Source organism: Rissa tridactyla, chromosome 3 (genome assembly GCF_028500815.1).
Source record: "Rissa tridactyla isolate bRisTri1 chromosome 3, bRisTri1.patW.cur.20221130, whole genome shotgun sequence".
Classification (NCBI taxonomy): Eukaryota; Metazoa; Chordata; class Aves; order Charadriiformes; family Laridae; genus Rissa; species Rissa tridactyla.
In genome coordinates this window covers 5,999,840-6,027,306 of record NC_071468.1, presented here as the reverse complement: position 1 = coordinate 6,027,306, position 27,467 = coordinate 5,999,840, and the positions used below count along the sequence as shown (strand labels likewise).

Genomic DNA, 27,467 nt, shown 5'->3' with positions numbered 1-27,467 from the left:
TAGCTGCAACCTTTTTTAAAAGCGTTTTGATGCCTGTAGCAATCATGGATATTGCTGGATTGAATTTTCAACCCGGGGCACCTTTTAGGCTCTTTAGGCTCCACAGCGCCTTTTTTTTTTTTCTTTTTTTTTTTTTTAATCTGAAGAATTATTTAGTGGCCAGATTTTCCCGTGTGCCTGTACCCACGCACTCATTCTGCAATCTTTCTGAAAAGGCGTCTAAGTAAGATCTTAAATCAGCACTGGAGTGCTTAGAATTAGTATGTAGTAACAGATTTAGGCAATAAAACGTTGAGCTACTGAAGCTTATTATTTTCATCCTTAAAATCTATTCATGTAAGTGCAGCCACCTTCTAATTCAGAGCAAAAGATTTGAGATTTAAATGTAGGTTCACTTGAAGTGAATTTAACACACAAAAAGTGACAGGAATTGGAATATGGCTCTTTTGTGAATTGAAGAAAAAGAAACGAAAGAATAGAAGCAGCAAACAAATTACAAGACCTGTCAACCTTGTTAGATACTGTGTTGAGAGCAGTAGAGATGAATGGGGACTTCCGACTTCTATGCCTATCACAAACAAATGAAAATATATGCATGGTTTTGAATAAGGTATTTAGGAAGTGACAGATAAGTCTTGGGAAGGCAAGTTTGCTTTCCCTGCTGTGAACATAACGTATCTCAGTAACACTACTTCCTTTCAAATTCCTTAGGACAACGCAATTTTCATTTATTTTGACTGTTCACTCTGTGTTGACAATCTGAATTGGTAACTTCCGATAAACCTACTGTAGGAAGCAGTCTTAAGTGTGACAGCTCAAGCTTTGAAGAATTAGTATCTTCAAAAATATACCTCTCTTAACAAACATATCTTGGTCTTAGAATCTCAAACAACAAGCACCGTTCCTCTCAAGCAGGACACCATTTTTATTTTTTGAATTGTTCCATTCCTGTAAGTAGGAAAAGTAGACCCTGCTATTTGCTCACTATTGTCAAGTAATCTGAAAAGTATAGGAACGTAAAATTAAAGCTCTAACAAAACTGACATAAGCTTCAGAAATCATTCCACATCATTTGAAGTTTCCTGCTTCACTAAGTTTTATTGTTCTCTAGTTTAGTTAATCTTCTGATATGTAAAGGTCATTGTTCCATGTATTTTGAAGGTTTATACTTATGCAGGAATGTAGGAGAATGGTTGGGTAGGTAACTCCAAAATCAATCCCATTAGTGTAGAAAAAAGAATAGATGCCAAAACTCCTCTCTTACAAAGATAAGATGTAAATGCTCTACAGAAAGTGAAAACAGCTCCTGAGGGAATTGTTAGGAACTGGGCAAAAGAGCAATGCAAACGTTTCGTTAGTCAAGTAGAAACTTGAAGAAAGAGAACTGGGAGTGCTTGTGAGAACAGAACAGCACTGCCAGCATGGTGCAGTCATAGAGAAAGCCCACTGCTAGTTCACTGACCTTGCATGCTGATGTAATGTTACTAAAAGAAAAGGAAATAGATAAAAATCTGTACATATAAAGTATATCCCATTTATTCCTTAAAGGATTTAGTAAATTCCACAAGTCTTAAGAAACATAAAGATAAGCTAGCTACTCATGAAGGGCAAAGTGCTGTCAGTTTTCAAGCCAACTTCACTGATTTTAGCAAGGACTTCAAGGGGAGCAGTGTTTAATAACATCTCTTGCTGCTCTAAAAAAAAAAAAAAAAAAAAAAAAAAAAAAAAAAGAGAGAGAGAGCTACCTAAACGGTACCCACAATTTAACCTTCCTCCCTTCAGAAAATTGTTCTCAAGAAAACACCTCAAAATGAAGAAGGAAAACCAATTTACTTGTCTCTTTCTCAGCTTGTTAGTTAAGATTGAATTCTCCATACATCGCAATTATGTTCTGAATGCATTAAGTATGACTGATAGTCAGGAAAAAAATAGCAGGATGTATTAATGATCCACCTCAATTTCTTTTAATTTTTAAAAAAATTTAATGTAATTTAACAAAATATGAAAATGTTAAAGAGCGTTCAGATAGAAGAGAAAAATAGAATGATAAATATATCACAGTCTCTTTAACCCGAATATTTTTCTTTAAAATAAATTCCACTTTCAACCTTCATTTACAATCTCATTTGCACAGAGTTGCCAATCCTGATTAGCCCGGATGAACTCCCTAAACATGAAGGTGAAATCTCCCAGACAGCGATATAGCAGGAGATTAGAACACCTGCAGACATCCACTGTGCCTCAAGAGACTTTCTTTTTACTTGGAATTACCCTCAAATGAATACCTTCAAACATAAATGTACAAAAGAAAGGACCTCACAATCCTTGGTTACACAGAGACCTCACATTTTAAAGACTGAAGAAATGCATGCTGTTTCAGACTAAAAGCTAAGAAACAAGGAAGTCTCTCCAGCTTTCAAAAACCAAAGGGAGAAAAGCATAATTTTTACCAAAGTGTCAAGACATTTATAATAGGATAACTAGTCATGAGTGATGTTACAGTAGGCAAGGGAAAGAAATATTTGTTCAGCCCATCAGTTCAACGCATAATTCTCCATGAAGGCCCAAAACACAACAATGTGAAAAGCCACGGTTTATTTAAAAAACAAAGCATAACAAAACAAAACTGATAATTTCATTGATACTATCCATATTATGAGACTGATCACAGATGAAACTCATGTCATGAAAGTAAGTAACAAATGCCTTAATAAAGGAGGATTTTCACACCCAGCAAATCATCGCATGCCATCTATTCCTGTTGATTATGGCATTTATTTGGTCAAGTATTCACAAGTTAAAACTCTGTTTAATCACAGAGTCTAGCCTGTTATAAAGCATTATGTCTTAAGACTTTATTTGATCAGAAGACAAGCTTAGACTAGTTCTTGCAACTTTGAGAAATTGCAATCAACCGTTTCTCAACATCTGATAGGAAGGAAGCAGAAGGAATGCATTTTAAAATGTGTATGGTTTGATCAATGATATACAAGCAGTGTTTCAACAGCTGCAATTGTTAAAAATGAAGGGGTATTCCCTGTATGTATAGAAGAGACTATGGCACGTATCACTCCTCATGCGGTAAAAAAGAAATGTCAATCATCTTTTTAATGCATTCATCAAAACAAGGTGCATAACCGAGGCGAAAAATAACTTATCTTTAGTTACTGAACTCGTACTGTGAATTAACTATGGCCTAAATTAACTTATTGGTTTAGATGAGAAAATAATATTTCCAGATCAACTGGAAATGCCTGAGCCTAGCTACACAGACACCTGATGAAAGAGGACTGGTTTGCTTCTGAGATGGTAGCATTGTCATCTCCCCATAGCCCAAGCTCAGATGCTTCCCTTACATTTAGCAGGAATGAACCCTAAACCTTAATTCAAACTAGCCTGACTTTAATGAAACCCAAGATTTAGACCCAACTTTGCACCAAGAGGAAGTGTTCCTTTCATTAGGTGGAAGGAAGAAATAGAGGTAAACACTAAAATCAAAAAAATTGAAAAAGAGTTCACATCAAACAGAAGCAAGCTGGACAATGGAGAAGGAAAGACAGCTGAAAAAGGGTGTGAGATGGTTGGGAAGACACTAAACTGATCAAGGATGCTCTGCCGGTCTAGGAAGAGACACAATAACAATAAGGAGAGATCACCACTAAAAGTGACTGCCCAAGAAAGTGCTGGAAAGAGGGGGGAGTTTGAAGAACTAGAAAAATGCAAGGGTAAAGGAGGGATAATGTACTCGCCAAGCACAGCATTTAGATAAGAGACACTGTAGTTAAATCTGTTAATCGTACGCCTGCCATTTTATCAATTTGGAGGCTAAAGGTGCAAGATATAATGGATGCTGGGCTTGGAGCCAAATCACAGCTCCTGCTGTTGAAAAGCCAATAGGGGTGATTTTATTTTTTAAAACACTGGTAGGTAAATACACTGTTTTCCAAATATCAACTGCACATGTCCATTACAATTTCTCCAATAAAATACACAATAATCCAAATGAGCATTACCACTGGTTTGTATTAAGGATAGCCTGGAGGTAATAGTTAAATGCAGTATCAAAGAAACACACTGAATTCCTCTGCTATAGGCAGGGAGATAAGTGTGGCTGGCTGGGTAATGCGGAAAAGTGAGGGAAGTGTGAGAAGAGAACAAACGTGTACCATGTGTGGCCAAAAATGACAGCTTGAGACGGGACCAGAGTCCAGAGGCTTCAGAGAAGGGCTCAGTACAATCGGCCCTGCCCAAAGCTTTCCCAGTTTTAAAGCCACTGAATTCACCTCCCAAAAGACTGGGCAGATTAGGAAACAGTTCATTCACTTCACAGTGATACATGGAAATCTCAGGCTGCTCACACTGGCAGGCTGCTGGAAAAACACGAGACAGTGACTTCCCACACCTGCGTCTAATATGAATCTCCATTTATTTAATAAAATAGGATTCTTATGAGGAACTAGATTAGATAATGGGCTTCAGAGACATTTGCCTATACGCTTCTGCTTCAGATCTGCCACTGAATAGCAGTGACAGAAAATTAGTACCAACTGATGCTGGTTCAACGGATTACTGGAAATGCGCTGATACCCTCAGTTTGTTCTCAGTGGGTAAGTTACTCTGATATAAAATTCACGTCCACAGTTGGAACTAATTTAAAGAATATTTTTTAAGCACAGAATATTCCAAGCCCTGAAAAAATTATGTTAACTCTCTTGTTAAAAGACAGTCAGCCTAGGTCAGATTCGGAAACCTTCACTTTCCCATCGCTGTCATGCCGACCTACCTGTCTAATGGGGTTACACACAGGGGAGTTTTGTTTTTTATTTTTAAACAGGCACTTAAAGTCTTCATCCCTGCAGGCATGTGCTGTCTGGGAGAAGGAGAGCAACAGCAGCGGAAGGGGCTCTGCAGCTACAATTTCTTCATACAGCACAGGAACACACGACACCCCAAACAGCATCACATCTGAAAAAGGCCAGAGTCCCCCAAGCTCTTTGGTGCACGAGGTGAGGACTTGACCCACCTTAGAGGATTTCCTTTCAAAACACTGTGTCTGCCATATGGGGGATTTACTCATTTGTGCCGCCCTGATTTCTTATTCATAGTCATTGTGCCCCTAAAATATTGTTGCCAACAACAACAAAAAAAAAAAAAAAAAAAAGACCAAAAAAAGTCCTCTCTCATTTTCAGCCTCACCCTCTATGTATGATCACAAGAGATTCTCTGACCCATGAACTAACTGCTCTTTTTGATAAAACCATCTGGTGGAAAAGCTAAATAAAGCATTGTCTAAAATCAACAACAAAAAGACACGGGAAAAAATAAAATGAAATCTTACCGTGCTTTTAGAGACCTTTAAGTGTTACAAATTACATTAATTTGACAAAAAGTATCTGGGGAACTTATACACTTCCATATTTAATTTTTTTAAAAAGGAGAAAAACCCAGATATCCCAATTGCATAATTAAACTTCTATGAAGAAAGAGGACTCGTGGATCTGTAGCTGCGATAGGACATTCAAGCATCTGTAAGATTCACAGACCTCTGACACAGGTCTTGTGCCTTTTCTCTGAGGCCTTTGAATTCCCCATGGGGGGAAACCTGTACACAAGTTTTCTTTACTGCTACCCTAATTATTCCCATGCTAACACGGTGGCATTCCAGTTTATCAGACATAATTTAGATTTTCTTTCACATCCCAGTTTGGGCTGTCAGATACGTCCCTTCCCTTACCAAAAGCAGCGAATCCAAAAAAGCCCAAAGTGGTGGCAGTGCCACACCACAGCTAATTCAATTCAGGAGCAGGCAAGGACAACACTGGAAGCGTTTTAACACGACACCACTGTAAAAATTTTAACCCAACAAGGGTTTTTTTTGTTGTTTGGTGGGTGAAGGGGGAGGGGAGGCGGGTTATTTTGGTTTTCTTCTGTAATCTAGAGAGAAACATCAGTCTTGGCTAAGACTAATTTTTATCTTGAACGCAGTCTCTTATTTACAGACAGTCCCCTAAGCAAGACAGGTAATAAATATTCTTTACCTATAAATGACAAGAGGTGGGGAGTTTTTATGCCCTTCAAAAAACATGCAATAAGGGGATCCTGGCTGTGAAGGGGAAGAAGTTTTAGTCTTAAGTTCTAGCCAATAATTCAAAGCCAACACTCATTTTCTGAAGTTGTCTTTCATTGCCAAATGTAAGATTCTAATTTAAAATGACTTGTTTTGCGTCTTTGTTTATGTTCAACTCTCTAAACTGAAAGAAATCCAACAATATTTAAGGCTCCCCGGTCAATTTTGCGTTAACTTCACTTTCAGCTTCTCATGAATAGGGCTGTATTACAACAAATTAATTTTAAATGAACAGTCTTTCTTGGAAACGTTTCTGCTACATTTTGTGAACAAAAAGTTGTTTTAAACAAGATTACACCTCTGACAGGATTACACCTGACACAAATGCAATCTTTTACTTGAATGAATTGTGATTTTCAAAACTGCAGGCTTTCAGAGCATATTACGCGACATTATTTGCTATCCATGACACCTCTCAAAGTCTCAGGGCTTTTTTTCCCCCTCTTTGTTTCACATGTAACATGTAGAGAGTTCCCCCAGTCCTACTGGAGAATTAAAAACGCATAATGCGACTGTTAAAACAAAAAGCTTCAATGAGAAACCGTTTTCTTCTTTGTGTTCAAGGGTGCTTTAAGCAGTTTACAGTCTTGATGATCTGCTGTTTATAGCCCATGCAGGCTACGAGATGTTAAACAATATTCTTACTGTATTCTTACGTTCTCAAAACCAACCCACATGTTTTAATTCTAGCACGCACCGTATAAAATTATACTGAAAGCATAGTAAGAAAGTTGTAAAAAACCAAATGTGATCCAGACAGACATACGTATAATTAGATATCAAAAGGGTTATTCTTAGTGTTGCAAAGCATTTCTCATTTATGTATTTATTTATTTATAAGCCTAGAAAAGCCTTGGAAAGCTACCAACTGTTTTTATTGAAAACTAAATAGGAAGCATACTTAGGAGCGCGCAGGGATTTGCCACGTTGAAACATGAAAATGATCAGACGTTTCTCTGTGATACATCAGTAGAAAATAAAAGAATTCAGACCACTGTGGCTGAGGTTAAAGGGAATTCAGCGTAACTCAGTTTCCCCAGGAGCCAGAAGAGAGATCTGTAGCATGACAAATAGCTAAGGAAGAGTATGTAAGAAGCTGTAACTCAGCGTTGGTGACAGTTGTTTAATTAACACTTTCTTCTGGCTTCTTACTGTGTAAATTATTTTATACAAATTATACTCACCTACAAACCAGCATGTGAGCAGAAACAGCTATAAAAAAAAGTTTACAATAAAAGTACCGTATCTTGCATTAATACATTTTCCTCCTAAACCTGGTCATAGAACTATTATCAGTCACTTGGAGTACCGCTGGGTCTTTTTTGGTTTGTTTTTTTTTTTCTTTTTTTTTTTTTTTTTTTTTTTTTGTTGTTGTTAATACTCAAAGACATCCAGAAAGGTGCAAAGCCCAGATCAGAGTGACTGCTGTGCCCTGGAGATGATACATGTCAAAGTTCCTCTGTATTCCCACAGTGAAACTTCACTCCAAATCCAGCAAGATGAGCCCCGTGCTGAAACCACTAAAAACTAACAATGTTTCTTCTTCCAGCATTCTGAAAATGGCCAAAAATCAATGACATCCAGAACCTATTTTTTCTTATCAGCTAATCAAACTAAAAGATGCTGCCATCGGTCCAGAAGAGAATAAGTGGTAGAACATTTGCAAGTCACACAATAGTGGAAGTAATCTGCAAAACTGACTAGCATGCACAGAGAAAATATAAATACATGTATAGCTATAGATATATAGTGATGTAAATGTATCCCCTCCATCACTTGGTTATCTTTTCTTTTCTTTTTTTTTTTTTTTTGGTAAAATGGTACGAGATCACTGATGATAACTCAACAATCTTCACAAACATCATCGAAAATTCACAAATACCAAGAAAGGAAAGAAAGAACCTGAGAAGCCTAAGAAGAAATGAAAAAATAAAACCTAATGTATCCTCTTCAACTTGTAAGAAATATTTCAAACAAAACTAGAAAAAAAAGAGAAGTTTTAGTGCGAAGACAATGTTAAGAAAAGGGGGATGCTAACAGAAACCAAAAAAAAAAAAAGAGGAACTAATTTCTCATAAATTTCTAGTGCTGCACAACAACAAAAATCCATGTGATTTTGATCCCCATACTTGAAGGCAAAACATCCTGGATGATGGTTTCTTTTCACCAGTAGTAAAACAGCATCTTCAGCATGTAAAATAATACCAACTTCCCCCCCCCCCCCCTTTTTTTTTAAACTATCTGGTTAATCAGTATTTAGATTCTTTCCTACAGCAATTAAAACATTATTTACGCCCTGCAGTCTCACACCTGATGTCTTCTTCCTGAAGAGAAATGTTTCGAATGCTTGACCTCAGTTTTCACTAATGAAACATGTTTTGGTCTGTGCACTTGGTTTACGTGAAAGAGCCTCAAGATTCCTCTGCTCAGGGAGACAAAAATATTTTTAAAACCATTTTACAAAACCTTCCCATCCTATCCACTTTAGACTGGTCTAAAGGAAGTAGATTACAAGTAAACTCCTCCTCTCAAAACAGTCCCGCTTTTCATCTGTAAGATTCTTTCAAAATATATTCAGAAAATATAAAATTAGCAGTTTTAACCTCAAGTAAACAGCAAGGTTTGTGGGTGAGTGAAGGATAACTCAAAAGAATCACAGCACCTTTCACGTCCGTGTTATTCCTTCTGCTTTATTTCAAAATAATAGAACAAAAATAGCTATGTCCTTATTTATTACCTATGGTCTGATTATTTCCATTTGCAAATAATTTGCCATATTTTTGGCTGAGGAATACGCAGATTCAGCACAAAAAGGAACCCTATACTTTGCTTGCAAGAAAGAAAACTAGGCTGTACTGTTTTTAAAACATTCCAGCTACAATAATATAATTATTATTAATCTGAAGAAATGATATGAAGTTAACGACCTCCGAGAGGCTACAATTTTAAACCTTTTTCCTACCCTAGGGAGACGGAGGATCAGCATTCCAATTCAAGCCCCAAGCCTGTGCCAACATATTTTATAAGCTAAATCCAGGCTTGGGAGACAGGCTGCGTATTTTTCAGCGACTAAACCAGTATAAATCACAAAGTGCCAACACACTATGAGGTTAATGTTGTGTTTTACTAAAGTAAGCAATTTCTATCACCATTTAAAAATGAGACAAGCAAAATTCAGGCAGACAAAATCTCATGCATCAAAGATTAATTTTTCAAGTACTGAGTGTAGGCTTTGGCTACCGAGAGAAGGCATTAGAGTGGGAGCAGCAGCAACCACTGCAGTTAAAGGAGCATAAACATCTCCCTTATAACCCCTTCTCCTTGTCAGCTGACCGTAGCGATCAGAATCTGGTTTCTTTTTCTGCTACACACTGGACTTCTTATTTTTTTCTATTATTATTTGAGTAAAAATGACCAACTACATCCAAGTATGAAGGAAAGAAAATATATTAGCCTTAAGGGGCACAACGCCCTGTTGCAGCGCCAACATGCCTGAGGAATGACTATACGCCACCAGTGTGGAAAGGCGTATTCCGGTGCAAATTATTTTTCACCGAATTAGGAGACATTTTAAATAGCACCTTACACATAAATGAAGCATTAGGAAAGTGTTTACCCCTTGTAACTTACTCTCTGTTTCACCAAGGGGGTATCCAGAGGATAAACCCCAGCATGTCAGACGCTGACGCCAGGGAACTGCGTGGGCTTCCGTCACCGCCACACTACGCTGCAAACTCAGTTCTGGAACTGCTCTCAGTAACATCAGAATTAGACCTTTGCCGAAATTTTACATGTCCAAAATTACAGAAATAAGGCCAGGGAGGGAAATTCATGGCATCGAGTTTCTACCGCCCACCATTACATCATATTAATACACGCATTATTAAGCTAATGGTGGCCCCAATCACTGAGCACACGGTTCGGTTCTCCTCTTAGATTGTCTGTGCCTGCTCCTGTCTTGGAGTTCAATGTTCAATGACCAGATTGTAAAAAGCGATGCCCAGAAGAGTAATATTTAGATTTAGCAGTGAGGATCAATAGTAAAACATTTCCTTTAGCCACAACGCATACATCTGTTAACTGAACAATTTGATGTGAAATGAGGATTTCCAGCAGTACATGCCGCAAGTTAACCACAGCGTGACACTACACAGAGCGCTGACAAATGCGCACTCCAGACCATTCACAAATTAAATTTTAAAGAATCTATCCATTAAAAAAATGTATATGAGCTGGGCTCGCATCCAAAGACAAAGACCATACACTCTGGTGGTGGAAGATTCTTCCTGATACATATCCACACATTTTAACTGGTAGCTACAGCACTTGTCCTTTTCCTACCCAAACTGATGACAGACCCTGAGCAGACTTGGAAGAGAATTAGATGTTTGAACTTGTTTAGCTGAAGTTGATAAATGCATTCCCCATTATTCCCCATGAGTCCTAACTTCTCCCTTTGTGTGTATATGTGGGGGGGGTGTACATAAGGGAAAGATAAGCCATAAAACCTTACAATATATTGTAAAACCCTCTCTAAAATATAAGCAGGTTTTAGGATCGAAGAAGTAATCATTAATATTCCCATTCCAACACATTTACAGCATATGCAATGTATACTATTGTTAACGGTGAATATAGCAGGTCATTAAGATGACTGGAGTCAATTAGAGCGAATTAAAACACAATAAAGACATCACTGCAATTATTTTCAAAATGGTTATGAAATACATAAACGGAGCTTATAAAAAACAGCTTTGAAATTTAGACACAACTCAGAAGAAAAAAGCACAAATACGTAGTAGGTGGTTTTGTTAACCATAAAAATCCTTTCCCAAAGATACCTAAACAGCAAAAACATCGCTCAAGAGCAAGGAGTCCTGGACCTTTGATTAATATTAACTTCCTCTACTTCATTTTAAATTTAGTTTTCAATATTTAAACAACGATAAAGATTTAAGAAATACAAAAAAGGGATGGCAAACAGCGGCTGCAGCTCAGCGGTGTTTCAGGAAATACCCAACTAGGGCTTCTTCCAGCTAGATTATTTTTTCCAGTATGTGTCACACAGTTTGGGCACAATGCTGACAATAAAGTGATGCTATTCAGCTATGACATAGAGTACAAAAACGTCCCTCCTGGAAAACTATCATAACATTTATGAAGCTTCAATTATATTAATGTTTTTGTCACCCTATACTTATCAGCAGCCTTTTTCAACTGAAATTTCATCCACTTTCAGTCTATTTACGCATCTGGTGGCACAACTGTTTTCACTTAAATATTTAAAAGCAACTATGAGAGACGACCAAGGACCTTGACCAACAGGGAGGTATTAACCAAGTTAATCTTCTCTAAGCAATCCTCTCTCTTCGCCACACATTCCTCACTTTTAATGCTTTCCTTTGAAATTCCCAGACTTATTTTCCAATTCCCAGACTTACCTTTTTCCAGAAGGAACAGGAAGGCAGCAAACTGAACAATCATGAAAAGATAATGTTCTGTACATCAGAACCACGTGGAAGAAAGCATCTCTCTGACTCTCACATGTCAGAAATTTAGAATAATTTGTAACAAAATTCATGTATTATTAAAATCAAGCAAGGTTTTAAAAGAAAGTAAGCAAACAGAGTTCTTTGGGGAATCCTGGAAATTCGGAGAATATTCTTGAATATTATTGCCCCATTTTTCCAATTGATCAGTTTTGCAGTATGGAGCAGAGTTTTGGAGTTCCATTTCTGCATAATCAACCTTTTAATTACAGCTCTGTAAGCGATCTCCAAGCAAATACGGAGAGATTTAAAATCCCTACCTTTACAGCCTTACTTTAAAATAATACCCTCCAAATATTCATCTTCTAAATCCAGAAAATTATGTCTATATAATGGAAGCACACTTTTTAGTCTCTACTTTTTAATCTCCACTTTTTAATCTGATTAAACAAATTTAAAGGATGATTCCTCCTACTGCGTTTAATACTAGCACTCCTCCTAACTACTTATTTCACAGCAGGAATTGTCTTCGAGAGCACGCTCACATTATTACTCCACATTGATCTACACAGTGATTTTGGATGAGAAGACTATGCCTTATATAGTATTTCCTAAAGGGCATTGCTTAACGTACTAGAAATATCAAGCAAACAGAGAAATTTATCCTAAATATTATATCTTTATTAACAACATAAAACAATCTATTAGAAACTGCCTAGCATTACCACCGAGGTACCTCCACTGAAAGTCCACCTTTCAGATGGTTTGCTCTATCCCATATTAGAGGCTGTAAGATTTTATTTTCCCACGTTTAGGGGTTTTATTATCAAACATTTCTCAGGAAAAGAAAGAAATTATTACTAGACATATAAACAATAGAAAAAAGTTAGTTTGGTGGTCCTTTCCTGCCAAGGTCAGGTACCAATTCCTTGCGTTGGATGCTGTCACCACATCTTCAATTGGTTTGAAGCCTGTTAAATACCCTGAAGAATGGGACTGTATTTTTTAATATGTTCCGACAGGGTCTTTTTTTTTTTTTATGGTGAACCTCTGCAAGCAGATAACAAGCCACGAGGCTGTTACGGACCCTTGGTTCCAGCCATAAACACAATTTACATTCAGACCATTTTCTGCCAGCAGAGCCAACTGAGACTATTAATCAAATGAGAAAGAAAACAAGCATTTGTAGAGCTTTAAACAGATACTGTTCATCTGTTATTTAAAGCATGACGGTATCAGGGTACTGCTCAATGTTTGAAGACCAGTTGTACAATATTTAGAATGAACTTTTCTTTAAAAGGAACAACAATATGAAGTACAGAAGCTAAATAATTGATGATCGGTCTGGGAGAGCATTAAAGGCAAGTATCTCAGAGCAAAAAGCACTGCCTTTTCCAGCCCTCCAAAGCACTATGAAGATGTGGGCGCCTGCATAGGTGTTTGCTGAAAAACAACAATAGATGACATCAACCAAATTATGTATTCAGCAAATAACTCACTTGGCATTTGGGGGGGCTTTGTGTAGGCTTTTGCAGCACAGAAGGCAGATGGTGATTACACTGACTTCTGTAAAACTGTACTGAACATTACATTAACTGGCAATTAGAAAACTCAATTTGATTTCACTTCTATTTTCATACCAACTATTTTTTGGCATTCAAAACTATAGATCTTGAAAAGTTCATAAAGCAACATCTCTAGGCTATACACATGCTAATGTTGGTCTGTTCACGCTATTAGGATAAAAAGATGAGGAAAAAATGAACTATTTTATGTATTCTCTCCCTGAACATTTACTGTTACTTGTGTATTTCAGAAACTAATTCTCTGACTCAGATGCAACAAGAACAAATCACAGAAAGCTAGTCTGTACCCTAAATCTTTGCATTTTTCAGTCAGACATTATTTTTCCATTTTTCCTTTGTGAAGAAATCGTTTATCAGGCCTGATCTTATTTAACCTAAGTAAATACAGCAAAGCATTCAATAAAAATGCAATAGGTCGTAAAGGAGATTGCCAGAGTGGTTTTTATTTACCAACTACCAGCTTCCTAACAAAGCATACCTTCCCTTCAAACACCAAATTTAACTCCAACTTCCTCCAAGCTGTCTACAAAACAAAGCAATACGTTGCGTGATCTTTGAATACTAAACCGTCTTTAATATGGAGTCCTCAGCTTAAGCCCAAATCCTGCATCACAGGGCACACGTGCAGACTGCTCCGGCCCAGAGCAGCTTTGCTGATTTCAGCAAACTGCTTCCAAGCAACGCATTTCAGGATCAAGAACTAGAGACGGGAAAATCCCAGGGGTAGGAAACGCGACTATAACATTTTGCAGTTCTGTTAAATAACAAAAAAATAACAATTCCTCATGCTAGGAAATATGTTTCACATTTACTATCATTATTCATCCAACAACAATCATGAGAAGAGCAGAGGCAAAATAATCACTGCACGACTCAAACTGTTAATGGATTATTGTATTTGGTCTCCTATTTACAAATAGGTAAGTGAAAAGCAAACTCATTGTGAAAGCTGGCGGTTATCCATTCACCTATAACCTTCAACAAATTGCCGACACACAAACTTGCATCACAGCGCATCTGGATGGGGAAGTCATGTTGCTGCTCTCACCAGAAAAATCAGATGTAAAATAGTTTCCACAGTTAAATTGTAAGTACTATTACGACAAAGTGACACAGAATGACAAAGATATCCGGTGGCTCTATAGCTTTTTAAAATATGAAAACAGTCTCTCGATTGTTTGGTAACTTTCAGATGAATGGTCTAGAAGGTACAGTAATTTAATGAGCCTGCAACTAAAAGCTTCTTAAGGGAAAAGTAAAAGAAAACAACAGTTGGTGAACACAAAAAAAAAAAAACCCTAAGAAATCATGAGTATCTAATTCTGAGCCTCTGCATGCAAACTGTACATTTCCCTCCCTGTGCCTGTCAGTTAATGTATCCTTTCCCCATCTCATGCTGATGCATGATCAAATAGAAATGCACGTGTCTTTGATGCAATTTCAATTTCTAAGAATACTGATTAGGCAGAATATTGACTTTTCTCTGTGTCTGGTTACAGGCTTTATTTCCAACTGCAAGTGATAACGGGTTTTCTCATTGTTTTGTTTTGTTAGTCCTACATAAAGACTAAAACAAAAAAAATTTCCTATAGTCTTCAAACAGGATCCCGTTCTACAAACCTAACTTAAGCAAGACCCATTTATCTGCTATAAAATTTAAAGGGAAGCCACACCTCAGACTTGACCCTTTCTCTTTCTAGCACAGTTCAGTGCTCGTTGCTTTGGTACCCTGTGTTTAATTTCTCTCATTAAAATACATGGGACGAGTCATGCACCTATGCATGAGCAGTTTTTCTGTCCCTTCCAAGATATTTTTTTTTTTAAAGGGGAAGAACTAAACATCAAAAATCCCCAGTAGAGTAAATTACAACGTGTTATCAAACAATCCTTTCAGTTTTATAGGAATCTTGTGAAAATTTTGGCCGTATACAAACTCAGCATAACTACCACATTGAATCTTCCCCAACAATTTCGCTGACCTCTAGGCAAATTAACCTTCCATAAATAACCATTAACGTGTGGTAAAACTATGTATAAAACATAGCAAAGCCAACAAATGACTGGGAACTCAATCTTTTTCTTTACCTAAGGCATTAATGGCCACAGGAACCTAAAAAGATACCTGCTACTGCAGTAAGCATTTGATTTTACATGAAAAAACGTAGAACAAATTAAGAAAGCAGATCTAAATATATCTGAATGAGCCACGTTCCTAGTGCAAACTGTGTATAAAAAGAAAAGAGATCTTGAATTCTAGTTATATGCTGTTTGTAATGCTGTCTTGCTATTTGTATCATCGTATCTTAATATACTATTCTGTAAGATCCTAACTTGCAGAGATTTCACACTTTTTATTCTTATGTAATAGACTGGCTGACCAATGTGCTGTCAACATGTTAGGTTTTTTTCCCAAGACAAACTCAACATCTATGCAACAAGGTCAAATACCCATCTTCCTATTTTAAATAAGATGGGGATTTTGATGACAATTCCACTTTTAACGTGCAAAAACATTCCAGCACTGAGCTGCACTCTGTTGAAAGCTAGTGTGGCAGATGCCTTCACAGTAATTGCCAATCAGCCTCTACGTAGCAGCTGAAAACACAATACATCGCTTTGATCTCCTCGGCTTTCAAACTATTCACAATCAAGGAATCTGCATGAAAAGTATGAAATATGCAACATTTCCAAAAATTGTCTCCATGGAACTTAAATATGATAATGTATATTTTGTTCATACTTCATAAAGCATTTCCAATCCTTTATTATGCATATGAAAGGATATGTTTTAGCTTGCAAAAAATAAACATGAAAGATGCTTTATATTTTAGAGACATCTAGGTTTTCATCGGATAACATAGGTGAAATAATCGTTTAGAAAAGCCTGAATTGCTTTGAGGGGAAGACATTATTACACAACATGCTTAATTAAGTCCCACTGCTAATTTTGTAAAATGAATACCTTGTTGAATTAGACTAGAGGGAAATAAAGTATGCATACCAGCTCCATGTGCTTAAAACAAAAAGAAAACGCTAAGAGAGGGTTGACTTACATTTTGCAGGTAGGTCATATCCACACGTAATTTTGGCTTGCCCCGTCTCACAGCCACTCAGGTTGCGACATTCAGCAACTAAGCAGGGTCCAGCAGCTCTGTGTATACAGCCATCCACTACAAAAGCAAAGCCAGAAATTTTAATTTATTAAAAGCCAGTCTTCATGTTGCCTTCACACAAATATGCCGTCACAAACATTTACTGCTCATTTTTACATTCGCAGCGCAGACCCGCTGATCCATAAGTAGATATCCAAATGCATACAAACATTTTTTCTGCCAGCATTAGTCAATGTGTTTATCCAAAAAATAATATTTAGTCAACTTCTGCTAACCAAAAACAGCTAGAAAAGGTAAGGGAGAATTCAATTTTCAGTATTAAAAAGGGTCTTATTCAAGGTTCTAAGAAATTCTCACTACAAATTATGAAAACAAATTTGATCCCCTGTTAAATGCCAAACTCTCTTTTACCACACGCCTCTGACGCTTCTACAATTGTGCAGACCATGTAATGTCACCGTCCTATTAATGCCTTATACAAACATTCCAAGGAATAATGCTGGTGGATTTGAAATATAAGAAATACCTTGTTTTGACCTTTTTTCTTTTTTACATTTTAAAATTTTGCATTATTTATGCAATACTTTGGAGTTAATTAAATAATTACTAAAGGTTGCAATTGCAGCTACGTATGCAAGAAAATTAGTAGAGTCCATAGATCTTATAACCCTCGGGGGGCAGCGAAAGAATGGTAACAGCAGCAAAGAATAAAAAAAAAAGGCTGCTGGCACAGCATTTCTGTCCTCTCAACATGCAATCAAAGAAATCATTTACTGTAATTACGGCAAAAAGTTTAAGAAAAAGGAAACAAAAAAAAAAAAAGGGAAAATTGTGTGCATGAACATATTAGCTACACTAAGGCCCTAAGTCAGCAGCAACGATGAAGTTCAACTATGAGAAATAATCATCATATAAACTACAATATCAATTCAAAAAAGGTAAAATAAGCTGAAGTATAAAGGCTAAACAAATTACTTATAGAGATAAGAAAGGAAGATTCTGTATGCCTGTCATTCAATATTTTCTTTCAGGCTTAACCAGTTCAAAACTACAGCAGTTCCCAATAGCATTTTTGAAGCAATTAAACCACAAAAGGTTTGAAAAGCCAAGCGGAGATGGGTTTCCAAGAGACGCACGTGATCTGTTCATAGCATAACCTGTGTAGCTTTCTACAGGCTCGCATCGCAAGATTTGGGCAATATGAGACTTGGGCACCCAGCACACCTACCTACCATCCACTGCCCACCGGGATGCAAGGAGACCAAATAACTCCCTCACCCAAGATGTTCTTTGAAGCTGGAATGGAAATGGCGATGGGTCTTTCTGCATTAAGAGCACAGTTGGTTTTGCAAGGTGTTAAATATTTCCCTGACGCCACGCATCCCCAAGTGGAGGGGAAGATAACATTGTTATCTGAATGAAGCCGCCTTCTACTAAGTGTTAAAAACTCAATTGCCTTTTTCGAGGTGTTCTACGCCAGCGTTAATATTGAGATGACACAGTAAAATTGTGTAAGCGGTTCCTTGTAATACTCCAATACTCACCCTGGACACAGTGCCATTTATTTTTAAAAAGTCATTTTGAAATACTTTATATTAGACAGATAATTACAGAATCGTGTAATGTTGCACTTTCAATTACAAAACTTTCATATTGGAAAGAATGTGGATGCCAAGCCACCAGTCAGAAGCTCGTTGTGCATTGTCTATGCCAAGACGCCAAGTCTTCTTACTCTACCTTAGCTGAACTTGTGCTTTTAACTTACCCAAAATCTCTGCTCAACAAGACTGCAAGATTCTAATGCAAGAATAATATTTTGTAACCTCGAGGGGAAAAAAAGAATGCTTGAAATCTATCCTGTGCTCATAATATCCGATTTAATTATTTTAACTTAATTACTAAATGCTTTTCCAAACCAAGCAGGATAAGTAAACCAGTATGTGTTGAAACCTCAAGTATATTTTTATAAGCACCACCACCACAATCTTTACCAACATTAATATTTCCTGAGACATTAACATAAAAACAGCACTGATGCTTAGGACTAGCACTTTCTGCACAATTCTTTACAGAGGAAGAATTCTTTCACCTCATGAGTACTGGACAAGGGCTCAAGTCCATGGCAGTGGATTAACCATTTCCACCCCTGACATCCTTCTGATCTAGGGACAAGTAGGCACTCTCCCTTGAGCAGTGTCTGTACAATGATTTGTTCAGCTACTCTCTTCTCAACCAACTCAGCTGGATAAATCAACCTCTTTTTCCCTAAACTCCATTGATTTTAACCCAAGTCCAGCTCAGAGCACAGCCAAACAACAGAGCCTGCAAAAAGAAACCACCGCCTCTGGCAGGGAAGTGGAAGCACAGATTTGCCACTTCTAAATCTGCAATGTATTAACGTACCCGTTATGTTAACACACCACGTGCCAGATCAGCTATGACGGCCAACACACAGGCTCCCCATCCATAAACCATCTCATGATGGAAGAAGCATGCCCGTAATGCTCATACAGCTATGCTACGGATGGTCTATCACTAGTTTCCTGGAGCTGGTTCCACACAGGTCCATGTCCAGTCTTTAAAATTGAAGCAGCCTCCAGAAATATGAAAACATAATTGAAAAAAACTAAATTCTTAACGGAGGAAAATCAATTCTATCATAACCAATTTTGACATATGACAAGGAAAATGGAAGAGATCTGCCGAAACCAAACAAGTAGACATGCATACTTCTCTTCTAAGGGTGGCATAACAGAAAATGATTGAATGCTCCAGACAGGCATAGACAGAAACATAGACATTAGCATTTGATATACTTCAGTGACTGATGACATAGAAGAATGAAGGAGGGGGGGGACAACCACCAGCAAAAAAAGACCAACCCAAAACCCAAACACCAGACCGCCCACAATTTTCTGAATAATGTCTTTTTTCTACCATACTTTATTAAATACTTGAGCAGAGATGACATCTGGTCTACGTACACATTTTCTATTTAATATGATAACTCAATAAATCATGACAGAAATACTCTATGTTTCCAACATACACAACCTATGACACAAGTTTGATAATTCTGAAAGCAAAACCCCAAGCAGTAAAATTTCTTGCAAAATACGAGCACCCTGCCTAACATAAAGAAAAAAAATTGGCAAAGGTAGAGTAGATTAGCAAATCTAAATGTGATACTTCAGTCTCTGCTAAAACATGTCTTAGCTGTAGTAATTCAAAAAAACATGGAACGGGCACGCACAAAACATTTACGTGAGATATTTTGTTTTCTGGGAGCGTGCACTGACTAGTAATGTAAGAGTCCAGAGAAGTAAGCATTGTTAACATGGAAACTCTATGGAAATTACAGATAACAGCAACAACCTCACGAGGGAAAAATGATGGCCAAAGATATATCGTTATTGTGGAGTAAGGAGGAAGAGATTTACATGATAATAATGGCATGCTGCCAAATTGCTTTTATAGGAAAGTGAAGAATCTTTGATTTATTGGTTTCAGATACTTCATCTGTATCATCAGTTTGATATACAGATGCTCATCTGCATTTTTCAAACCAGATCTGGAAAATGACAAAACATATCCTACTGTTCCTTCCCTGGAATTTCTTTGTGCAACTGGCTGAAAAACCCAGGCATTTATGGTCGAATCTGACTTGCGTCATGTGACAGTGATAAGGAATTATGCATTATCACTGTTTTCTACAATCAAGGAAAAATGCCATCTTACTTCAAAGCTATCGCTCTGCTTCACAGTATGCCTTTTTTCTACAGGCCACCTTCCTGTCCAGGTTTATGGAAATCACATATATGTACTTTGGGTCATTTATATACACAAGTGACCTGCCATTTCACAGCTACGGGAAAGATGTAGGAAAATCCCACAGAAAAAGCTATCAATTGTAACTTACAAGAAATCCCATCTCTGGTTTGCATGATGATTAATTGGCATTTATATGTACTGGTAACACTTGAATGTACTAAAGACAGGGCTGCTAACTGTCCTTATTGATACTGTGCTCCTTGATATGAGTTTCATCCATATAAACCAAGCTATTTCTAAGGATTTTTGACAGCATTAATACTAAATGAGTCCTGCTCGGGGCCACCAGTGAGGTGGCAAACATCCACAGGATGGGCCCTCTTCTCATCTGCATTCCCCTTCCCAAAAAGCAGGCTGCCAGGCTGCTGAATGTTCCCCACAATCTACCTTGAGGCAAAATAAATGCTTTGAGAAAGCACGTAACACTTTTTGCTTTTAGATGACTGCAACAACTTAGGTGGCTCAACTTGTCTTTTGAAGTGTGATCCCCTTATTCACTGCGCCGTCGTGCGTGGAGACGCCATACAAATGGGGTTTCTATATTTACTGCTTCACCATGGTTTGGCTGGACGAGCGTGTGAAAGGGGTTTCTTAGTTTTGAAGACCTGGGTAACATGAACTTTATTTTGAGGGCTGAAGAAAGGCTCCAGGAGCCTGCAATTTAGCTCTATAGTTCAAGTCGTTCATGTTTGCGTAAAGCTATGAAAAGCACTGCTCCAACATTTTTTCATTAAAAACAATATTAGCAATCTCATTGCATGCATCCCTAAGTTTTAGGAGCCACTAGGGACAGCACTTTGTTCTCCCAACTATTCAGCAGAAGCCGTTAATGAAGAAAAACTCTTTTCAAAGCTACTGCAGTCAATGGTATTGGTTGCACACAGAAGTCACCTGAAAATAATTGCTTAAAATACATGGGCAAAATCAAGTGTCAAAATAAAACTCCTAGGCAAAATGACAGCGTACTAAAAAATGTCTTAAACAAAAATACGTAAATCTTTGACATCTTTCTCACTGCACACTAAAGGATGCTAAAAGGTTAAATCCTTTCTTATTCAGTTCATTGTAAACAAACTGAATTTGTTCTCCAGAATTAAAGGGTTAAAGTTATATAGTAAAAACTAGATAATTTACTGATGTACAATACAGAATAAATCTACTTCTTATAGAAAATCTCTTAAAATTGCAAATGAAGCAAAAGCGCAGCAAACACGGAATTAAGGGTATCATGGGATGCTGCTTAAAAAAAAAAATAAATAACCTCAGCAAAACTAGCCTTGTAGTGCAGATGGTAATAAAAAAGGGTAAGGTAATCAAACACCACAGCGAAAAAATACAAATTCCCCCAGGAATAATAAGGCCCAAACTTCTTTTGTGACCTTGTGTGCGAGCCTGAATAAATTGAAGTTACAATGTATACAACATATGCAGATTTATCACATTACATTTCAAGAATCTATATATTCTTTTTCCATAGTAATACCTGTTCTCTGGTGCTTTTCCATATTTTCATTTCTCATTTTCACATGGAAATTCAGGAGATTTACTTATCTAAGGAAGTTAACCATGCATGATTTATCTATGAGGCAGTACTGTTCTCCCACATGGCAAATGCCAGGAGTGAATAAAAACAGAAAAATGTCGTTTTATGAGATACATGGCTAGGGACACACAAGAGGAACTGGTTTGCCCAGACTGTAGCACACCTCTGGTATACATGCCCTCAGTCCTTGTGGACCTTTCAAAAATGTACGTTGCAAGGACGTGTGTGGAAACCAAAAAAAAAAAAAAAAAGAAAAACAAACAAAACAAAACACCCCCAGACCTTCTCCCCCCACCAAGCCCCCCGCCCCCCCCCCCCCAAAAAAAAATCTCACAAACAAAAGCAACCTCATTCTGCAAAACTGGTAAAGCACCTCGAGGAAGTTCATTGGTATCAAGTGCTGCCAAAGCTGCAACTGCACCTCTGAGACCGATGTCGAGGGGAAATAAATCCTGCCCAGCAAGAGACAACAGCTGCTGGTCTAATGAACAAAGGTGGGGATCTTAAAAAGATTACAACACAGATGCCAGGCGGCCGCCGCTGCTGGAAACAGCAATTTATATTACTGAGATGGCCTCTGCCATTGGGAAGTTTAATGAACTGAAGATTTTTAATCAATGCACTGGTTTATAGGCCTCCAACATAATTAATTTTAAATACTTAGCATTTATACGGTACTTTCCGGCCAAGATCTCAAGGAGTTTTAAGAGCACGATCTGATTTAGCCTTAAAATTCTCCATTCTAAAAATGAAAAGCACACATGAAGTATTCATTTTGAGATGGCTATTTCACTGAATTAGGTTCACGATTCATCACAGACAATCTAAATTTATAGTTCCTTAAATAGTCTTATTTTAAGAAACTCTTAGTGCCTACACCTGAGTTAAATCAAGACAAAACGGTGAGTTTAAAGTCTTGATGCTTAAGACACTCATTACCTAATGTGTCAATTCCCATTCTCTGTATAGTGCCTATCTTTATTTAAGAATCAACATTTTGAGATTGCACAAGAGGCCTCACCGCAGCCAAAACTAAAATTCTGGGTCCTCACAGCTCCAACCACTAACCCATGTTACAGAGTGACTTTAATGAAAAGTAATAATAAGATGTAATAATACCATTATTCCAGTACAAACTGCAAGGAACAAACCTACTCATGACAATGGCATGTGCAAGTCTTATTGTAAAGTCATACATGGGAAACTTGTATTTTAGAATATTGTTTAGCTGAAGTCCTCCAAATTTAGCCAGTTATTGCCTGCTATGGTGAAAAGCGTTGGAAATTAAATTTTAAAGCCAACTGGTGGTTTTAAGAGAAGGCTGCCCTTAATCTGGATGCTGTTCACATGCCAGCACAACAAAAGCAGATGAAAGATCCAACATAATCGATGTGTGTGCTATAAACTGGCAAAAAGACATATGGAAATAAAGAAGTCAACAACGGTTCAAAATAAAGCTCACTTACCCGTGGACCTGTTAAATTTTAAGTGCTCTACATTTATTGCACACAAACAATCACTCTCACTTTGACAAAAACACAAAACAATAGTAAACTCGCAAGTTTTGGCAGACTTTTTATTTTAGTCAAATATCTTGGGATATCAGAAACTCATATTAAAAATATATGAAAAGCCAAGAAAAAGTTGTCCTGTCACGTTAGCAATAACGATTGGTAAATTACTTCCATAAACGACTAAGCAATAAAGAAAGCATTTGTTTTATCTCACACTTAGGACGTCATCTTTCTTAGTCTCCGAGTGCTCCAGTCCAATTTTGTAGACAGAGTTATAATGTCAATAGGATTCACACTTTTGTCAGCCCACTCAAGCAGCATAAGGCCTCAGAGAAACATGGGTCTGATAAACCTGTCTGAATGTCACACTTTTGGCAGGAAAAAAAGAACTAGGAAAGGCTCCAATAGTGTTTTACCAGTTTTTCCCAGTCCAAAACGCTGACATTAAGGCATGTGTGAAGGAACCATTCACTTCCTTTTAATTGTGTTAGTGTTGAGACACCTGACACACCACACTCTTCTACAGATGGAAATGAGACAGCTAAGCCTCAAATACCTCACTGCAGCAAGCAGAAACAAAACGCATGTTGTTGTTTATCGAGAAGCGAAGCGATAAGCTGAAGTCTGGTGAAATTTCAGGCTATTCTACGCTATTAAACCAAACTCAGCTCATGTTCATCTCAACTTGCTCCCCCAGCTTCCCAAACTGACTATTAAGAAGCTCTAAGTTTTTTTTAATGTGGCATCACCCTGAAGAAATGGGTTTGGTGACTCCAAAATCCTTTCCTCAGCCTCCTGGGTGGGCAGTCACAGGACCTCATTTCCAGCTGCATACTGCACAGATTGGAAGGACAAAAAGGCTTGACAACATTTTATTGCCAGGGTGCCTACTTTGTCCTGGATTTCCATTCATGTTAGTGTGCTATAATTACAGGACTCCCATTCTTCATCAGGAAAACAACTCTGAAGTTGAACTTCATGCATCACAGCTTCTTCTTATGCCCACTAAAAAAATTAAAAGCGTGTGGAACAGATTAAGACCGTGTGAAAAAAATTATAGCTGCGTCCCTCTGAAAAGGCAGGAAATTGGGAGGGTGAGTTACACTCTTTGCACTACCCAGTTTAGGGATACAAATAAAGTTCTAGTCATTAAGCTTTAACCTACCATTTTGGGGTTTGCACCACCTTGACCTTAAATGATGTAAATGTCTAAGGAGATGATATCAGAACTTTTTTGCCCCCACTGTCACAAATTAGGCTCTGCTTAACACTTACTCTTAATTGCACACAGAGAAGTCAACACCCACCTTCACCCGGACCAAGACACCAGCTGCCTTCAGCCCCTCGCTTGCTTCTTTCCTTTAAACAAGCACCTTCGTGCTTCCTCCCTCAAGCACAGGAGAAATTCACAGTAAATACCCCCGTTATTGTTTCTGAAATCTCGCTGAAACTCTCTTTTGCCATGATGGCTATTAAGCTATTGATGACTTTAGGCTATTACCTTCGTATCAATCTCTGTCTTGTGCATAGAACTATGGAGCCTGTTTTTCCTCCTGCACTGTTTGGAAACATTAAGTTAAACTCTGAGAAACAGTAAAAAAAACAAGTATCTAAAAAGATAAAAAATATGTTTGAAAGGGCAACGAAACTCAGGTTTTATTTAAAAAAATGATCTACTAATGTTCTGATGCTGCATGTAAATGAAATAAAGAACACAGAAACGGACAAACTGGTAAAATACACCGTCCATCCGCCTCAGCAACCTATCTCACATGATGGCCAAAGGCAAATGCTTAAAAGAAGAGGTCAAGATCAGAGAAAGAAATTACCAGTGCTTCCACAGAATATTCTTCCAGCCCTTCAGTACCGGCAACTCACAAGCCTGAGCAAGATGTCTTTTCTGTATCACTCTGGACATGCTTTTTCCTTGGGTTTTTTGTGAGCATTTTGTGAGAGCATCTCAGACACATACAAGCATTTGGATTGCTATCGGCCAATTTTATGTAGTCCTCTCTGTAAGGGGGACAGCAGCATTAGCAGGGAAATAAATCCTGCAGATCATGCTGAGTAAAAGCATGCTACTAACCTAGAAAAAGAGAGTGAAAGTAGAAAGAACTACTTCAAAGTTTTTAAGAAAGTTTTTTGTTTGGTTGGTTTTTTTGCCCCCATTTACAACACACACAGACAAGCACTTCCTCTCTGTTGTTTGATAAATATTTTGCTTTGGGTTTTTGGTAATGCATCTTTTCCTTCTCTGTGGGTTTCAGCACTTTAGGGCTCCGCATGAAAAGGCAGGAGACTGCAATGGCATGCTCCATTACTTGAAAACGTTTCAAAAATACTAAGTGCATGGGCCAGTCATGTAGATAAATTGTATTAAGCCAGAATAGGTATTTGCATATTTGGAGCACAGTTATTAAGCAGTCATCTCACAGCGATTATACATATTTATTCACTATGATCAGCTAGCAGTTATCAGGCACAGGTCAAGGATTTAGACAGAGCAGGCTACCAAGTAATAATTGTAAAATGACTGTGTAAAAGGGAGCCTTATAACTGTGGTGCATCCTCACAGCCCAACAGGCTGTTAGCCTGCCACTTCTAAGAGTTTTAAAGGTATACTGAAAATAAATTTTTTGAAACGTTGAAAGTTAACCACTTTTTCCCCACTGAAATGCAAGGGGATGTGATCTAAGACCTTCTCTTCACAGAGACCATAGAAGCAAAGGCATTCTTACATAGGTCTTTGGGGATTTGACGCCTGAAGAGTTCTGTAGCGAAATATGACTTCTAACTAAATATAACTAAACCAGACATGGGAGAACGTGATGTTTCTCTTCAGCTATAGGGTGCACCAAGCCCCAGAACACTATACATCACTGCTAGAATAAAAGAATACATCAAAGCTTTGGAGAAAACCTGGAAGAAGACACTGAGCCTCAGCCAGACGAAGGAGATATATGATGCAAGGTGAATAGCTCCACTTCCCTGAAAAATCTTGCAAAAGAAAGATGGGCAGGTCTGCCAAGAAAAAAACTTTTGCGACTTACGACCTCAAAGATTACTTTCTAAACACTTTTTATAAGCAATTTGTTTGTTTGTTTTCAGGAGTCATCTCCTCCCTTCCTCTCTAACCCATACGGGTTCAGCTTGACTGTGCGACAGCACGGAATCTTCCTGCAGGTTTAAGTGATGCGTTATCTACAGGAGAGAGAGAAGATGAAGAAAGTCACAGAGGACAGGCTTGTTACAGAAGCAAAGTGTGTCCAGTTGTGCACATACTTCAAAAGGGACTTAAAAAAACCACAGGGATGTAGGAACTCTGAATTAGGGCAGCAGCTGGAATATACAAAGGAATAAGACTAAGTATCAATAAGGAGATGTTCTCTTGCTTGCAGTAAGGCTTAACAGGCTATAGGAATACTAGGAATTAATTACTGAGTAGCGGTTGGTTTGCCTATTTCCTGGACCATTTTCACTTGTGCTAATTTACTTTTATCATGAACCACTGAAGGGAGAAAACTTGGTTGAGATACTTCTCAGTCTGCAATCACAGAAACATCCTCTCAATTTGGAGTGCTGTTTCAAGCCAGATTAATTAACAGTATTAATTATAGAAAAATTGCCTTGCAATAGGTAAATCCAATTGAACACATTACAATGTATTCAAATGGAATAAATACAAGGGAAGAAAAAGGTAAACACTAGATTAACTGGAAAATTATGTATGAACATGGTTCTTTCAGGTAATGTTTTAACACAAGCCTGAGAACTAATTACCCATAAAAAGTCTCAAATATTCTTTCCTTTTGTTGAGATGCTATGACAAATCATACGTGCAACACGTCTAAGACGAATGCTTGCCAAAAGATAACTTAAAAGATCTAGGACACAATCAACATTCGGCAATGTTGAAACACCAAGTGTTTTCCGGCAGCCCGTACAAAATATCACATACGCTAAGTACAATTTCCCCTATAAAAACAGTATCTTTTCCAGATACAGACTCATACTGCAAATCAAATAGAGAGGAGAAACTATTTCCTCTCACTAATATGTCAGACTGCATTGCAGAATCTGACAGATCTATAAAAATATTAGAGGCATCAGCACAACCTTCGCACATAATTAACCGTATATGGAGTAAAGGGGGTAAGCTGCCATCATCAGATCCTACCTTCCATTTCCACTCCTCGGCAGATTGTCTCTGACAGTAAAGTTCTGTTTCCAAGGGAAATAGAAGAGCATTATAACTAATCTAAGA

The 27,467-nt window shown here is 37.7% G+C and overlaps 1 protein-coding gene across 3 annotated transcripts in view; it reads right to left on the bottom strand.

Annotated features, from left to right (window-relative positions):
- The window catches only part of MACROD2 (mono-ADP ribosylhydrolase 2), an 891,460-nt gene that overhangs the window by 604,127 nt on the left and 259,866 nt on the right, over window positions 1-27,467 (bottom strand). For all 3 annotated transcript variants that reach the window (XM_054194034.1, XM_054194036.1, XM_054194035.1), the window contains exon 5: window positions 16,256-16,372. In XM_054194034.1, coding sequence (XP_054050009.1) covers window positions 16,256-16,372 — 117 coding nt within the window. The remainder of the gene's footprint in view (window positions 1-16,255; window positions 16,373-27,467) is intronic.